At 41.8% G+C, this 19118-nt stretch overlaps 1 protein-coding gene across 1 annotated transcript in view; it reads left to right on the top strand.

The window, feature by feature from the left end:
* Positions 1-12952, top strand: part of capn10l (calpain 10-like) — a 50661-nt gene extending 37709 nt beyond the window's left edge. The window contains exons 20-24 of the mRNA XM_031902269.1: positions 4586-4654; positions 5721-5799; positions 6593-6709; positions 8642-8697; positions 12804-12952. Coding sequence (XP_031758129.1) covers positions 4586-4654; positions 5721-5799; positions 6593-6709; positions 8642-8697; positions 12804-12830 — 348 coding nt within the window. The 3' untranslated portion in view covers positions 12831-12952. The remainder of the gene's footprint in view (positions 1-4585; positions 4655-5720; positions 5800-6592; positions 6710-8641; positions 8698-12803) is intronic.
* The last annotated feature ends 6166 nt before the right edge of the window (positions 12953-19118 follow it).

The following is a 19118-nucleotide window of genomic DNA, read 5'->3' as shown; positions in this document are numbered from 1 at the left end:
AGGTTCCTCCCATCATCCACTGCACCGCACAAACAACACTTGCTTCAACAAGCGGTAAATACCCTACTACTCTCAGGAGTAGTAGAACAGGTCCCAGAACACCACAAATACAGGGGTTTCTACTCCAATCTGTTCCTGGTACGAAAGAAGGAGGGATCCTTCAGACCAGTCCTCAACTTAAAGCCATTAAACCCAATGGTCCTCAACCAAAGATTCAAAATGGAATCCGTAAGATCAGTAGTAGCCGCCATGGAACCAGAGATCTTCATGACAACAATAGATCTGCAAGACGCCTACCTGCACATACCAATCTACCCAGCGTCACGCAAATTCCTCAGATTCGCAATCAACAACACACACTACCAATTCACAGCACTACCCTTTGGGCTATGTACTGCACCGCGTATTTTTACCAAAGTACTTGCACCAATAGTGGCATACCTGAGAACCCTGGGAGTGCACATCATACCATATCTGGACGACCTCTTAATAAAAGCACCCACTGCACAGCAAGCAGTAAAGGACACCAACCTGTGTCTTCAAGTCCTAACACAACATGGCTGGTTAATAAATTATCGCAAAAGCTCCCTGACGCCATCCCAGAAGATACTATTCCTGGGCCTGATTTTCGACTCCAAGACACAGAGGGTCTTCCTAACCCAAGACAAAGTCGACACATTAATCTCGACAACGCGATCCTTCCTGACCAAAGAAAGGACCTCAGCAGAGGATTGCTTACACCTCCTGGGATTAATGGTATCAACCCTGGAGGCAGTACCTTTCGCCAAATTCCACCTCAGACCACTACAACTCAACTTCCTGAGGTGCTGGAACAAGAACCACCAGAACCTACAACAAGAGATAACCATCACTCAAACAACCAGAACCAGTCTTCTCTGGTGGACGATGGTCGGCAACCTTCAACAAGGAAAGAGTTGGGCAACCACGACCTGGGAAGTAGTAACCACCGATGCCAGCCTCAGAGGATGGGGGGCGGTATACAGAAACCTCACACTCCAGGGAACATGGTCCAGAGAGGAAAGCCAATTACCAATCAATGTGCTAGAACTTCGAGCAATCGCTCTAGCACTAGAGAACTGGTCAACAGTCCTACAAGCTCAGGCAGTCCGAGTACAATCCGACAATGCAACTGCAGTAGCTTATGTCAACAAGCAAGGGGGCACCCACAGCAGAATGGCTATGCAGGAGGCTTCCAGAATACTTACCTGGGCAGAACGCACAGTACCGAGCATCTCAGCAGTCTTCATTCCAGGAGTATTGAATTGGGAAGCGGACTATCTGAGCAGGACGACCATCGACCACGGGGAATGGTCCCTCAACAAGGAGATCTCCCAACAACTAATTCACAGGTGGGGGACACCGGAAATAGACATACTGGCCTCAAGACACAACACAAAGCTTCCACTTTACTGCGCCAGAACAAAGGACCCGGGAGCGGCGTTTGTGGACGCACTAGTCATACCATGGGATTTCAGGATGGTATATGCATTCCCACCGCTAGCCATCCTACCCAGGGTAATCAGGAAACTGAGACAGTCCAACACAGTCACAATACTTATAGCCCCGGACTGGCCGAACAGAGTCTGGTACTCAGATCTCATCAATTTATCAATTGCCAGGCCCTGGCGACTACCTCCACGACCCGACCTCTTAACTCAAGGGCCAATAAAGCACCCCAACTTACAGATGCTCCGCTTAACTGCGTGGCTCTTGAGGCCGACTGGTGGCGGCAACAAGGATTTTCACAGAACGCAATAAACATCTTCTTGCGAGCCCGCAAGCAGTCTACCGACAAAACATACCATAGGGTCTGGAGAACCCTCTTAAACTGGTGCAGACAGAAAGACATTCACTGGAAAGATATCTCCACAGTTCAGGTGGTTGAATTTCTAACAGAAGGGTTTCAGAAGGGACTGAGCTTACGCACTCTAAAAACCCAAATTTCGGCAGTCACAGCACTGACACATTTTAAATGGGCTGAAGACCCTATGGTCCAACAGTTTGTCAGAGGTGTAACTAGATCCCGTCCACCCCTTAGAGAACCCCTAGCAACATGGGACTTACCATTGGTCCTATCCGCACTACAACAACCACCTTTTGAACCTCTGGCATTATGTGAGCTCAAGTGGTTGTCACTTAAAGTGGCCTTTCTAATAGCGATTACATCGGCAAAACGGGTGTCTGAGATGGCGGCACTCTCCAGCGAGGAACCATGGCTCACACTTCACCATGACAAAGCAGTACTCAGGACTGCACCAGGTTTCCTGCCGAAGGTGGTAACAGAACGTCATATGAACCAAGACATAATTTTACCTTCCTTCTGTCCAAAACCGTCCAACGAGAGAGAGAGACTGCTTCATAAATTGGACGTGGTCAGGGCACTCCGGATTTACTTAAAGAGATCGGCAGACTATAGACAGTCAGAGAGCCTCCTAATATCTTATGCCACTACGCACAAGGGTAAAGCTGTATCTAAAAGAACTATAGCCCGTTGGCTAGTTGAGACTATCCATACAGCATACGACCGCAGAAACGTACCCAGACCGTTCGCAGTGAAAGCCCACTCTACACGGGCACAGAGTACCTCATGGGCACTACAGAACCTAGCAACAGCAGACCAGATCTGCCGAGCAGCCACTTGGGTCTCTCCAAATACCTTTATTAAGTTCTACAAGTTAAATGTTTATGCTTCTCAACCGGCCGTGTTTGGCCGAAAAGTTTTACAAGCAGCTGTGGCATAGTGCCAGGAACACTATACACGGCATACTAAAAGTTTACCCACCCAGTTAAGGGACAGCTTTGGAACGTCCCCTAACGTCTGCACTGACAGGAGGGCCGCTAGAGAAAAGGAGATTTTATACTCACCGGAAAATCCTTTTCTCGTAGGCCCGAACTGTCAGTGCAGTAAGTCCCACCCAGGCTGATTTAGTATGGGCACCGGGACCTCTCTTCTCGCTATCTTTCTACCTTATGTCTCTTGGCCTTCCTTCTATCTGTACTGTCTCCACCGACTAAGCTTACCAACAGAACTGAGGAGTGATGGTGGAGACGAGCCTTATATACAGTGGGAGGGACCAGGAGCCACTAGGTCTAAATTCTCTGTCCTGCCTCCAGAGGTGATCACAGACAAAACCCCTAACGTCTGCACTGACAGTTCGGGCCTACGAGAAAAGGATTTTCCGGTGAGTATAAAATCTCCTTATAGTTTATATAAATACCCCGCTGTGTAGCCCCGGGGGCAGCCATTTCTGCACTGGTACAGCTGGGGTGTTTGCTACAGAAACCCTACTATAGTTTATATAAATACCCCGCTGTGTAGCCCCGGGGCAGCCATTCCTGCACTGGTACAGCTGGGGTGTTTGCTACAGAAACCCTACTATAGTTTATATAAATACCCCGCTGTGTAGCCCCGGGGGCAGCCGTTCCTGCACTGGTACAGCTGGGGTGTTTGCTACAGAAACCCTACTATAGTTTATATAAATACCCCGCTGTGTAGCCCCGGGGGCAGCCATTCCTGCACTGGTACAGCTGGGGTGTTTGCTACAGAAACCCTACTATAGTTTATATAAATACCCCGCTGTGTAGCCCCGGGGGCAGCCATTCCTGCACTGGTACAGCTGGGGTGTTTGCTACAGAAACCCTACTATAGTTTATATAAATACCCCGCTGTGTAGCCCCGGGGGCAGCCATTCCTGCACCGGTACAGCTGGGGTGTTTGCTACAGAAACCCTACTATAGTTTATATAAATACCCCGCTGTGTAGCCCCGGGGGCAGCCATTCCTGCACTGGTACAGCTGGGGTGTTTGCTACAGAAACCCTACTATAGTTTATATAAATACCCCCGCTGTGTAGCCCCGGGGGCAGCCATTCCTGCACTGGTACAGCTGGGGTGTTTGCTACAGAAACCCTACTATAGTTTATATAAATACCCCGCTGTGTAGCCCCGGGGGCAGCCATTCCTGCACTGGTACAGCTGGGGTGTTTGCTACAGAAACCCTACTATAGTTTATATAAATACCCCGCTGTGTAGCCCCGGGGGCAGCCATTCCTGCACCGGTACAGCTGGGGTGTTTGCTACAGAAACCCTACTATAGTTTATATAAATACCCCGCTGTGTAGCCCCGGGGGCAGCCATTCCTGCACTGGTACAGCTGGGGTGTTTGCTACAGAAACCCTACTATAGTTTATATAAATACCCCCGCTGTGTAGCCCCGGGGGCAGCCATTCCTGCACCGGTACAGCTGGGGTGTTTGCTACAGAAACCCTACTATAGTTTATATAAATACCCTGCTGTGTAGCCCCGGGGGCAGCCATTCCTGCACTGGTACAGCTGGGGTGTTTGCTACAGAAACCCTACTATAGTTTATATAAATACCCCGCTGTGTAGCCCCGGGGGCAGCCGTTCCTGCACTGGTACAGCTGGGGTGTTTGCTACAGAAACCCTACTATAGTTTATATAAATACCCCGCTGTGTAGCCCCGGGGGCAGCCGTTCCTGCACTTGAATGGCTGCCCCCATGGCAGCATGTCACTGTTCCTTTAATATCCCTAACTGCCGACACAGTTCACTTGCAATGGAAAATTGGAACTTGAATTCTTCATGCGACTCTGGAGGTACCTCAACCATTTTAAGGTAAAACAACTACAGTAGTTACTTCTTCTAATAGCCAGATTTGCTTGAACGAGTAGGGCATATTTCTATAGCAGGGGATATATCTATAGTAGGGGATATATTTATAGTAGGGCATATATCTATAGTAGGGCATATATAGCAGGGGATAAATCTATAGTAGGGCATATATCTATAGTAGGGGATATATAGCAGGGGGTAAATCTATAGTAGGGAATATATCTATAGTAGGGGATATATCTATAGCAGGGGATATACTGTATCTATACTAGGGGATATATCTATAGCAGGGGATATTTCTATAGCAGGGGATACAGTATATCTATAGTAGGGGATACAGTATATCTATAGCAGGGGATATATCTATAGTAGGGGATATATCTATAGTAGGGCATACAGTATATCTATAGCAGGGGATATATCTATAGTAGGGGATACAGTATATCTATAGCAGGGGATATATCTATAGCAGGGGATACAGTATATCTATAGCAGGGGATATATCTATAGCAGGGGATATAGTATATCTATAGTAGGGGATATATCTATAGTAGGGCATACAGTATATCTATAGTAGGGGATATATCTATAGCAGGGGATATAGTATATCTATAGTAGGGGATATATCTATAGTAGGGCATACAGTATATCTATAGTAGGGGATATATCTATAGTAGGGCATACAGTATATCTATAGCAGGGGATATATCTATAGTAGGGCATACAGTATATCTATAGTAGGGGATATATCTATAGTAGGGCATACAATATATCTATAGTAGGGGATATATCTATAGTAGGGCATACAATATATCTATAGTAGGGGATATATCTATAGTAGGGCATACAATATATCTATAGTAGGGGATATATCTATAGTAGGGCATACAATATATCTATAGTAGGGGATATATCTATAGTAGGGCATACAATATATCTATAGTAGGGGATATATCTATAGTAGGTAGAGGTTCCAAACCCCAAACAATAGCAGCATCATGTGACCTTTCATCACTTTTACAGGTTAAAGTAAATCATTTTGTTAATTTACAAAATATTTCCCTTTCAGGCGATATTCACTGATGTTGATGTCGATCAAAATGGATTTATTGGTCTCTCGGAATTAAGGAAAGCTGCGAAATCTGCAGGTCTGCAAAAAATTACATTTTAAATATGGCTCTTTATGTTTCCTATATTATTGTACAGCGCTGTGGAATATGTTAACGCTTTATAAATAAATGTTAATAATAATAATAATAATAATAATATATACTCAAAGGACATGTAAACTCCCTACAAAAAAATGAAACCAGTGAAATCTTTCAATACCTGCCGCTCCGGTTGTTAAAAGGTTAATAGTAAGGCTGCAGCACCCCCTTAATCATTTGGGGTTCCTTCTCCTCCTCTACCTCACTCGGCCCCTCCCTTAGGAATTGACTTTGGCTCTTGGCTACTGAGCATGCTCAGTTCTTCTACGTTCAGGTTACAAAACACGCCCTCCAGTCTAGCAGCCAATGAAGAGATGGCACTGCTGGTTTCCATAGAAACTCTTCTCTAGCTGTTCATTCTGCTGGAGAAACATGTTTTTCCTCCTAACCTTCTCTCCTGAGCTCAGCTTAACTGTTACAGGGCTGAATCCAAGCAGGACTTTTTATCAAAGCAAGTTCTGCCTGTGTAAGCCTGCATTTTTCATTGCTTGAACATTAGAGAGGGAAAATGGCTGCCAGGTGAAAGCTGCTCTTTTTTTTAGGAAAATGTGATGGTGCTGGCGAATGGAGGGGGTATATGCAGTACAAATGGGGCAGTTTGGGTGGGGGAGATGTGCCCAACATGGGAGGAAATATAGGGTTTACATGTCCTTTAGAGTTACACATATCTGCATTTCGGATGGCCAGTCAGTCTACATTTGCCGCTGATATCCCCGTTACTCTCTGTTCGCAGGAATGGCGGTCAGCAGTGACCAACTTACCATCTTGCTCTTAAGATACGGAGATTATGAAATGAAACTCAATTTTGAAGACTACTTGTGCTGCATGGTGCGACTGAAATCCGCCTTCAGTAAGTGGCACTTTTCCAGTTTCCACACCGGGGGAATCAAGGAAACTTTGGCTCATTGAAACCCCTCGTTGCTGCTACACGGAGACCTAGAAACCCAAAGCCGGGGCTGCGTTACAGCCAATCACACTGAGCCAAATGCTTGTGGCAAGTGATGAGCAAATTCTTTCGGGCAGGCATGGATTCACAGTGAATTTACGCATTTCGCCATTGGAGAAAGTTCCGCGAAAATTGGGCATGGAAAAAAGTTGTGACTGGTCGCGTCAAAAAAATGCATGCAACAAAAAAAAAGACACGTGTGTCACATGTGACAATTTTTATGACGCGCATCGCAATTTTTTGTTGTGTGGCAAATTTTTCCTGCAGCAAATTTTTGTGCCCGTTTGGCGGAAAAATCTACCAGTGACAAAACGTGTGCCAATAATATGTTTGCTTTTAAACAGGTGACTTGTAAATGCTACTAGCTGATTGGTTGCTATGGGTTGACCCTAGAAAAGGAAAACTAATATGCTGTAATCATGTTAGGGGTGAACGGACAGGTGGTGAGGCCCCATAAATGGCGTGGGGTAGTGGGGCTTCTACCCCTAGACGGACACCCCAGTCTGACCCTGTCCAAGCACATTTTGCCTGGGTGATGGGTAGGACCATAGAATTGTCTAATGGTGGTAATCACAGAATTACTTTTTTTTAGGCGCTATTGAAGATATTGTAGAGAAAAAGCTGGAAGTTTGCGTGAAGTTATCAGTTTCTAAATGACCCAGATTTATATAAATAAAAATGATATTTTTTCCACCAATTTTTATTTAGCAACACATTGGTTTAGCACCGTAAGTATGGTTTAACCTGTATAGGGCAACCCATTCCAACTAATCATCAATAGGGCTGTTCTGCCCCCAATAAGGGGTAATTATATCTTAGTTGGGATCAAGTACAGGTACTGTTTTATTATTACAGAGAAAAGGGAATCATTTAACCATTAAATAAACCCAATAGGGCTGTTCTGCCCCCAATAAGGGGTAATTATATCTTAGTTGGGATCAAGTACAGGTACTGTTTTATTATTACAGAGAGAAGGGAATCATTTAACCATTAAATAAACCCAATAGGGCTGTTCTGCCCCCAATAAGGGGTAATTATATCTTAGTTGGGATCAAGTACAGGTACTGTTTTATTATTACAGAGAAAAGGGAATCATTTAACCATGAAATAAACCCAATAGGGCTGTTCTGCCCCCAATAAGTGGTAATTATATCTTAGTTGGGATCAAGTACAGGTACTGTTTTATTATTACAGAGAAAAGGGAATCATTTAACCATTAAATAAACCCAATAGGGCTGTTCTGCCCCAATAAGGGGTAATTATATCTTAGTTGGGATCAAGTACAGGTACTGTTTTATTATTACAGAGAAAAGGGAACCATTTAACCATTAAATAAACCCAATAGGGCTGTTCTGCCCCCAATAAGGGGTAATTATATCTTAGTTGGGATCATGTACAGGTACTGTTTTATTATTACAGAGAAAAGGGAACCATTTAACCATTAAATAAACCCAATAGGGCTGTTCTGCCCCCAATAAGGGGTAATTATATCTTAGTTGGGATCAAGTACAGGTACTGTTTTATTATTACAGAGAGAAGGGAATCATTTAACCATTAAATAAACCCAATAGGGCTGTTCTGCCCCCAATAAGGGGTAATTATATCTTAGTTGGGATCAAGTACAGGTACTGTTTTATTATTACATTTTTAAAAATGTGAATTATTTGATTAAAATGGAGTCTGGCCTTCCCATAATTCACAGCTTTCTGGATAACAGGTTTCTGGAAAATGGACCCCATACCTGTATAGGATTAGAAAAGGATTACTGAGCATGGAAGGGAGTGAATGTATGTGGAAAGCCCTGTAACTAAATCTGTGTCTCTATTTTCTAAACAGAAAGGTTTCAGATGTTGACAAGTGACGGAAAAGGAGTTTATCTTACCGAAGGCAAGGTAGGGGATATACGGGATTTTGCCTTTGGGGTCTGGGGAAGGCAGGAAGAATGTGGGCGGATGGGTACAAATGACTCATTTAGGGCCTGCGGTTCAATAGAAGGAGGAGAACTCAAATTTTCTCACTTATTTTTTTGAAACTACAGATAAACCCATTTCCACAAATGTCAGACATTTATCAAAAAATATGAACTAAAAAAAACATGTGGCAAAAACTGTGACTTTTTTCGACTTATTGCACAATAACTGTGACTTGTTTGTATTGTCGCACAAACGCCAGCGTCAAAAACTCCCCAAACCTCCAATTGTAAAAGGCTCATCCGCCATTGACTTCTACATGAGCTCGGGAGGTTTTAGATGGAGTTTCTTCGGATTCGGAAATGTTGCAGTTTTGCCGCATAATAAATCTTTGAAAAGTCACTTTTTTTAGCGCTAAAAGCCACGAATCGTGAAAAAAAGAAAGTACTAATGTGAGTAAATGCCCTCCTTAGGCTAATGCCCCATGGAGAGATTAATTGCCCCCATTAAATCTCTGCTGCTGTGGGCGACTTATCTACCCGAAAAGCCCTTCCACTGGCAACAAAGAGAATTGCCGGTGGAAACGCCGGTTTTTCCAAAGTATTCTCTTTGTTGCCAGAAGAAAGGCTTTTCGGGGAGATTAGTCGCCCACAGTAGCAGAGATTTATTGGGGGAAATTAATCCCTCCGTGGGGCATTAGCCTTAGGCTTTAAAAAAAACAGCCACACATAACCATCTGACTGCCAGTCATCACCATTTAAAAAGCAGCGTATTTATATAAGAAGTATCAAGTACAGGTACTGTTTTATTATTACAGAGAAAAGGGAATCATTTAACCATTAAATAAACCCAATAGGGCTGTTCTGCCCCAATAAGGGGTAATTATATCTTAGTTGGGATCAAGTACAGGTACTGTTTTATTATTACAGAGAAAAGGGAATCATTTAACCATGAAATAAACCCAATAGGGCTGTTCTGCCCCAATAAGGGGTAATTATATCTTAGTTGGGATCAAGTACAGGTACTGTTTTATTATTACAGAGAAAAGGGAATCATTTAACCATGAAATAAACCCAATAGAGCTGTTCTGCCCCCAATAAGGGGTAATTATATCTTAGTTGGGATCAAGTACAGGTACTGTTTTATTATTACAGAGAAAAGGGAATAATTTAACCATTAAATAAACCCAATAGGGCTGTTCTACCCCAATAAGGGGTAATTATATCTTAGTTGGGATCAAGTACAGGTACTGTTTTATTATTACAGAGAAAAGGGAATCATTTAACCATTAAATAAAACCAATAGGGCTGTTCTGCCCCAATAAGGGGTAATTATATCTTAGTTGGGATCAAGTACAGGTACTGTTTTATTATTACAGAGAAAAGGGAATCATTTAACCATTAAATAAACCCAATAGGGCTGTTCTGCCCCCAATAAGGGGTAATTATATCTTAGTTGGGATCAAGTACAGGTACTGTTTTATTATTACAGAGAAAAGGGAATCATTTAACCATTAAATAAACCCAATAGGGCTGTTCTGCCCCAATAAGGATTAATTATATCTTAGTTGGGATCAAGTACAGGTACTGTTTTATTATTACAGAGAAAAGGGAATCATTTAACCATTAAATAAACCCAATAGGGCTGTTCTGCCCCAATAAGGATTAATTATATCTTAGTTGGGATCAAGTACAGGTACTGTTTTATTATTACAGAGAAAAGGGAATCATTTAACCATTAAATAAACCCAATAGGGCTGTTCTGCCCCAATAAGGGGTAATTATATCTTAGTTGGGATCAAGTACAGGTACTGTTTTATTATTACAGAGAAAAGGGAATCATTTAACCATGAAATAAACCCAATAGGGCTGTTCTGCCCCAATAAGGGGTAATTATATCTTAGTTGGGATCAAGTACAGGTACTGTTTTATTATTACAGAGAAAAGGGAATCATTTAACCATGAAATAAACCCAATAGGGCTGTTCTGCCCCCAATAAGGGGTAATTATATCTTAGTTGGGATCAAGTACAGGTACTGTTTTATTATTACAGAGAAAAGGGAATAATTTAACCATTAAATAAACCCAATAGGGCTGTTCTACCCCAATAAGGGGTAATTATATCTTAGTTGGGATCAAGTACAGGTACTGTTTTATTATTACAGAGAAAAGGGAATCATTTAACCATTAAATAAAACCAATAGGGCTGTTCTACCCCAATAAGGGGTAATTATATCTTAGTTGGGATCAAGTACAGGTACTGTTTTATTATTACAGAGAAAAGGGAATCATTTAACCATTAAATAAACCCAATAGGGCTGTTCTGCCCCCAATAAGGGGTAATTATATCTTAGTTGGGATCAAGTACAGGTACTGTTTTATTATTACAGAGAAAAGGGAATCATTTAACCATTAAATAAACCCAATAGGGCTGTTCTGCCCCAATAAGGATTAATTATATCTTAGTTGGGATCAAGTACAGGTACTGTTTTATTATTACAGAGAAAAGGGAATCATTTAACCATTAAATAAACCCAATAGGGCTGTTCTGCCCCAATAAGGATTAATTATATCTTAGTTGGGATCAAGTACAGGTACTGTTTTATTATTACAGAGAAAAGGGAATCATTTAACCATTAAATAAACCCAATAGGGCTGTTCTGCCCCAATAAGGGGTAATTATATCTTAGTTGGGATCAAGTACAGGTACTGTTTTATTATTACAGAGAAAAGGGAATCATTTAACCATTAAATAAACCCAATAGGGCTGTTCTGCCCCCAATAAGGGGTAATTATATCTTAGTTGGGATCAAGTACAGGTACTGTTTTATTATTACAGAGAAAAGGGAATCATTTAACCATTAAATAAACCCAATAGGGCTGTTCTGCCCCCAATAAGGGGTAAGTATATCTTAGTTGGGACCAAGTATAAGGTACTATTTTATTATTACAAATTTAAATTATTTGTTTATAAATATAATGGTGCAAAATATCTGCATAAAATAAAAGGGCAACATAATAAATATATAAAAAGAAAATCCACATTTTCACAAATTCTCCATTTATTTCACGCTGCTTTTTAGACTTTTTTTCCTACCCAAATACTTTAACACAGCATAATAAATAGGTCCCTGAGTGTAAACTCCCAGTAACCCTGGGCAAGTCCTTTACTCACAGCATTTCCTAATGGTTTTGCCTATAAAATGGCACTAAAATAGCCTGGCTAATGTATCCTGTGCATATTAGTGCTTCCCATTAATGTGGATGAAGCGGATGAAATTTCCAGCTCGGGGTTTTCTTATGGTTTAGCGCCAACGTCATAATAAATGTTCCTGATCAACTTGCGCCTTAGGCAGCGGCCGTAGAACGTAAGCTCTATGGGGCGCTGATGGGGTCGTGTAGCAGCACATAAACTAATATAAGAGATATTCCAGTTAAGCACTTCCCCGGGAAGCAGAATCACTTTTATAGTTGTTTAATAAACATTTTTGGCTCTTTATAATAACACAGGAATCGCACTGGGTTTCATGGTCTTCCTTTAAAGGGAAACTATCCCCCCAAACAATGTCTTGATACAAATATACTGCATAAACAGTTCATATGTAAAACCCTGCTTCATCTAAATAAACCATTTTCATATAAATATACTTATTTAGCAGTATGTGCCATTGGGTAATCCTAAATAGGAAACTGCCATTTTATGTACTAAGGGCCGCCCCCTGGGATCATAGGAGTCACAGTGCACACAAACAAGCCAAGGCACACATACATGCTAGGCCCCATCAGCCAATGAATGGGCAGAGTTCTGCCTTTTGCTCCCACACTACTTCCTGTTACAGTTAGCGCTGCATCACTTCCTGTCAGCTGATCTCTGAGGGAGCACACAGCCCATCACTAAATGGCGGCTCAAGGGAAAGGATGTAAAAGGGCAATATTTACTGATATATATATTCCAGTTTGGGGAGATTCTTTAATAGGCCACTTAATATAATATAAACTGCCTGTTGGTTACGGATTCATTCTGGGGGTGTAGTTTCCCTATAAGGAATCTGGTAGATTATAACAGAAATTTTACTTTATGTTTTTCAGTGGCTGAAAATAATGATGTCGTGCTAAATGGGTTTCATTTGGAAAACGCTACAACAAACCACGTGGATCCTTATTGGAACTTAGTGGAACTTCTCTTCACTTATCTTATGGGTTTTTGTCAATTAAACTTGAGCGTTCTTGTGCCTCTCCCACATGAAGTTGGTTTTTCCAAAGTCAAACAGCTACTAACTGTCTTCTAATCATGTGACCAGCATGGACACCATGATGTATCTTCTTCCCCATCTTCTTCTAGGAGGGATCTCTGGGAAAATATAGGATGATTATGAGTTTGGGAGATCTGATCTTTAGCACAAAAGGATAAGTGGTTGATGTACCTAAGGCCCTGGGGATTAAGGACAACCCTATAGGCTGTTTGGGCTGAGAGTTTGGAGGCCATTTGTTCTCCCCGGCTTTAGCCCAGTGCTGGGACTTGATAAAGTCCAATATCTATCACAGGAGGTGTGTCTGGGGTAAAGGCAGCACCCAAGTCACCTCATTCACCCCATGCTCATTTCTTGTTATGCCTCCAGCACTGTTTTACTGTTTTATTGCACCACCTTGTGGTTTCTTAAGGTATAGGTTGTGATTGTTTAACAAAAAATGTCCTTTTCCGCTTACCATACTTTACCATGTGATCATGGGTAATACAGGAAAAGGTTCATAATAGCTGCCATCTTAGCAGTGTTAACAGTGCAATAGCAATCCTGCATAAATCCTACCCCATCCAGCCCTGTGGAAGCACCGTTGGTAGGTATCATCCATCCCTAGCATATATTTTCATGTTTATGCCTTAGTTCGGGTTTATAACTGTTTATGTGCAGTTACCTCATGGCACATCTGTTCTTGCCCAGGCATCTAGGCCTTACCCCCACTCAGATGCCTCTCATCTTTTATATGATTGTACATTATATGAACCATAATGTTTGTTTACTGTACTTTATTATACTGTATAGTAAATTCTGCCATATTTTCTGTTTCCCCAGTTTCACACCTTCCCCTTTGTTAATAAACTGGAGCCTACCAACCTGTCTCAGTGAGTTGATGAAGGGAGGAGTTTATCTGTACGTCAAACTGCACACTGCCCCAGGGTAATACGTAGGGAGGGCAGAACATTCCTAGTGTCTGTGTACCCTCCGTTATGTAGGTGTCCCCTGCCCAAAGCTCATATGGACTCCAAAACTATCTGTGAAATCCTTCTATCTATCATTAAAAGAACTAATAGAGTTTAAAAGATTTCTGCCTGACCCAAACCCGCTGACCCACAACTGCTACCCTTACCCAGAGCCGCTACCTGACACTGACTGCAAATAGGTAACTTACCTTTCAACCTGGGACCTGTGAAACTGAAAGTAATGTCACCTTATACAGGAAATACAGGAAGTGGCGTCACCTTATACAGGAAGTGACATCACCTTATACAGGAAATACATGCAGTGGTGTCACCTTATACAAGAAATACAGGAAATGACGTCACCTTATACAGGAAGTGCCGTCACCTTATACAGGAAATACAGAAAGTGACGTCACCTTATACAGGAAATACAGGGAGTGATGTCACCTTATACAGGAAATACAGGAAGTGATGTCGCCTTATACAGGAAGTGACGCCACCTTATACAGGAAATACAGGAAGTGACGCCACCTTATACAGGTAATACAGGAAGTGAAGTCACCTTATACAGGAAATACAGGAAGTGAAGTCACCTTATACAGGAAATGACGTCGCCTTATACAGGTAATACAGGAAGCGACGTCACCTTATACATGAAATACAGGACGTGATGTCACCTTATACAGGTAATACAGGAAGTGACGTCACTCCAGAGCGAAGTCAGTAGGGTAAGGGAAAAAAAACTTCCCTTATACGGGAAAAAAAACTTGTAAGGGAAAAAAACTTCCCTTATACCGGAAGTGACGCCACCTTATACAGGAAATAGAGGAAGTGACACCACCTTATACAGGTAATACAGGAAGTGAAATCACCTTATACAGGAAATACAGGAAGTGACGTCACCTTATACATGAAATACAGGACGTGATGTCACCTTATACAGGTAATACAGGAAGTGACATCACTCCAGAGCCAAGTCAGTAGGGTAATGGAAAAAAAAGCTTGTGGCATCCACAGGGGAGAATGGTAGGGATCACTCCCACACCTTAGCCATAGCTTAACTATAGTAGGGTGTCTGTAGCAAAATGGGCTGAATTGGATGTGGGCTAATGGTCATGGAAAACATTTTTTTTGTTCCAGAGCTCTATCTCCCCTTTAATCCCCACACAACGCTGTGCGCCAGTTAGAAAGTATGAAACAAAATGGCTGAAAAATACTTTTCCTCACAAAATATCTTTTAGCTTTTTCCAAAACTCTAACCTTGTTACACGGTGAAACATCGTTCATCAATCAAAGCCATTAGGGGAATAGAAAGAGACCGCCATCCATTATTCTCGGCTTATCGTCTCGTAACAATAAAAGAAAATGAAATCGTTGTCATTCTAATGGGAAAATGGATATTTATCAAGTCCAGCGTTTCTCAGAGGCTGTCAGGCACAATGAAAAGCAAAAACCCCCCAAACACTGAGCATTAATGATTATATTGCCATTTCCGCTGCAAATTCTCTTCCCACCAAAATTAACTATTGGTATGATATACACATTGATATTCTGAGACCATTTGCAATTGGTCTTCATTTTTTGTAGTTTATCCGCTATTAAGCTTTCAGTTCAGCAGCTCTTCAGTTTGGAATTTCAGCAGCTATCTGGTTGCTAGGGTCTTGTTTACCTTAGTAACCAGGCAGTGGTGTGAATGAGAGTCTGGGATATGAATAGAAGAGGGACTGAATAGAAAGATAAGGAATAAAAAGTATCAATAAAAATAGAATTGCAGCTTCAAAGAGAAGAAATTTGGGGGCTGCCGGGGTCAGTGACCCCCATGCGAAAGCTGGAAAGATGTAGACAAAGAAGGCAAATAATTCAGCAACTACAAAAAATAAATAATGAAGACCAATTGCAAAGCTGCTAGGAATAGTATAATCTATAACATAATACACGCATTCTATGACATTATGTAATAAAAGGCACTTAGTTTGCCCCGGAGCAGTTACCAATAGCAACCAATAAGATGTTTGCTTTTGAACAGGTGATCAGTAAATGCTTCCTGCTGATTGGTTGCTATGGGTTACTGCTCCCGGGCAAAAAAATGGGGCTTATTTATCAATTTCCGAAAAAATTAGCTCATTGCTGGAATCAGGGAATTCTGTTCAGTTAAGCGAGTGAATACACATAATAAATAATAATAAGGAATTTAATGGCAGAATAAATAAACGCTGTTATTAATATGATTCCACCCCATGCTTTGTGCTTGTTCTGCCAAATGGTCTGGAAAGAATAAGAGCGGAACTAACGTTACCTCCGGAATAGTAACTAGGGATTGGCCGCTGTGATATTCCCTGGGCAACCGGCCGGGCAACGTGGAGCCGAGCAATGGCTAATTACTGTAATTGGGGGAGGGAGTCTGTGGGCCCCAACCAGTAATTACTGTGTCGTCTGGAACTTTAACAACTAAACTTTCTTTCTAAACACAATTTTATGAGCTGGGGCTTTCAGATGTACAGGTATGGGATCTCTTATCCAGAATGCTCAGGGGGTTTCCAGATAAGGGGTCTTTCGCCCTACTTTATTTGCACAAAAAACAATTTTAAGATAAATTAAACCCAATAGGGCTGTTCTGCCCCAATAAGGGGTAATTATATCTTAGTTGGGATCAAGTACAGGTACTGTTTTATTATTACAGAGAAAAGGGAATCATTTAACCATGAAATAAACCCAATAGGGCTGTTCTGCCCCAATAAGGGGTAATTATATCTTAGTTGGGATCAAGTACAGGTACTGTTTTATTATTACAGAGAAAAGGGAATCATTTAACCATGAAATAAACCCAATAGGGCTGTTCTGCCCCAATAAGGGGTAATTATATCTTAGTTGGGATCAAGTACAGGTACTGTTTTATTATTACAGAGAAAAGGGAATCATTTAACCATTAAATAAACCCAATAGGGCTGTTCTGCCCCGATAAGGGGTAATTATATCTTAGTTGGGATCAAGTACAGGTACTGTTTTATTATTACAGAGAAAAGGGAATCATTTAACCATTAAATAAACCCAATAGGACTGTTCTGCCCCGATAAGGGGTAATTATATCTTAGTTGGGATCAAGTACAGGTACTGTTTTATTATTACAGAGAAAAGGGAATCATTTAATCTATACCCCCTTGGCTGTCTGGTATTTCTAAATTACCCCTACCCTTATGCAGAGGCACTGCACTATAACCTTATTCCCCAACCCATAGCAACCAGTTAAAGACCAAAGGTCTTTATACCAGCAACTTGTCCAACATTGTTGGTTCATTTGGTTGGTTGTTTAGTAACTGTGTAAGCTTAGCCATCTTTATAGGTATGGCAACCTCTACTAAATGTTCTGCCGTTATGTATTAATTAAGAATTGGGCAAGGTAATTGTTTCTTGGGCTCAATTACTAACACTGGGCAACCCATAGCAACCAATCAGGAATTAACAAGGTAGAGGAATTCCATAGTTACTACCACACTACCACACTACCATATGTGATTAATGCCTGCTCCAGGGTAGCTGTAGTGGCCATAAAGGCTACCAAACTTTGCCTATATAGGGAAAGTGACCCCTTAATAAACAACCCCCTCCCCCGTGTATATTTAAAAAAGTTTTTTATTGATATTTACTGGAGACAGATTATACATCAATAAGACAGACTTGGTGTAGTTTAGCTACTTAACATCTGAATGGTGTCTTTGTTTTCATATAGAAAAAAACAAACAGAATGTATTGTATAAGGTTCTGATTACATCAACGTCTTGGAAAGAAATATAAAGGCCTCATGTGTCAATATGCCTCCAGGAGAGGGTAAAGCAGTCACAAGTTGTGTTATATTTCATGCTGCTGTGATTACTATGGGATCTCGGCCAATGTGCCTGAGTGGGATCTCTGCCCAGGGAATGGAACACTAAACAATAAGACAATGTAAAGGAGTGTTAAGTGTCATATTTTTTATGGGGCACCTTTTATCTCTAAATGACACTGTTACACAGCAAATAATTCCCTCTGCCATTTAACCTTTTATTCTTGTACCAACAAATGTATTTGTAGCTGTAATATTGGTGTGTAGGCGCCATCTCAGTGCCTTGTGCCTGAGTCTGAGCTTTCAGCCAGCGCTACACATTAGAACTGCTTTCAGCTAACCTATTGTTTCTCCTACTCCCATGTAACTGGAGGAGTCCCAAGCCGGACTTGGATTTCTTACTATTGAGTGCTATTCTGATACCTACTGGGAGCTGCTATCTTGCTCCCTTCCCATTGTTCTGCTGATCGGCTGCTGGGGGGGAGGGGGGGTATCACACCAACTTGCAGCGCAGCAGTAAAGTGTGCCTGAGTCTGAGCTTTCAGAAGGAGACAGCGCTACACATTAGAACTGCTTTCAGCTAAAGTAACTATTGTTTCTCCTACTCCCATGTAACTGGAGGAGTCCCAAGCCGGACTTGGATTTCTTACTATTGAGTGCTATTCTGATACCTACTGGGAGCTGCTATCTTGCTCCCTTCCCATTGTTCTGCTGATCGGCTGCTGGGGGGGAGGGGGGGTATCACACCAACTTGCAGCGCAGCAGTAAAGTGTGCCTGAGTCTGAGCTTTCAGAAGGAGACAGCGCTACACATTAGAACTGCTTTCAGCTAAAGTAACTATTGTTTCTCCTACTCCCATGTAACTGGAGGAGTCCCAAGCCGGACTTGGATTTCTTACTATTGAGTGCTATTCTGATACCTACTGGGAGCTACTGGGAAAATGCAGTGTGTGTCAAAATAAGTCAAAAATAAAGTCAAATAAAACAGAATGAAAACAAACCCCAAGGCACAGCACAGGAGCAAATTAAAGCCAAGGGGATTAGGGCTGGAAAAACAGGTGAAACAGGTGAGATTTGATCCCGTTTAGTGTTGGGTTAAACACAATAATAGAGAGTGAAGCAGGAAGCAGAGATAATGGCAGGGATACGGCCTCGGGGATAATGGCTTTACGCTTGTTGGTTTATGGGACACAATAGGAATGTGTTTGATCTTTACTGTCCAAGGCCTTCGTGAAGGTCCAGATTTTGGCCAGAACCTTCTATAGAGCTTATAACAAGGCCAAAGATACACATTAAAGTAACAGTCACTCCTTATTGGAATGCTATAGCCACATTGTAGATTGTAAGCTCTGTCAGTCAGTATTTGGTGTAAATTGTATGTTTGA

The sequence above is a fragment of the Xenopus tropicalis genome, chromosome 5 (assembly GCF_000004195.4).
Source record: "Xenopus tropicalis strain Nigerian chromosome 5, UCB_Xtro_10.0, whole genome shotgun sequence".
Taxonomy (NCBI): domain Eukaryota; kingdom Metazoa; phylum Chordata; class Amphibia; order Anura; family Pipidae; genus Xenopus; species Xenopus tropicalis.
Note: the sequence above shows the minus strand (reverse complement) of the source record. Positions and strands in the feature narration are given on the sequence as shown.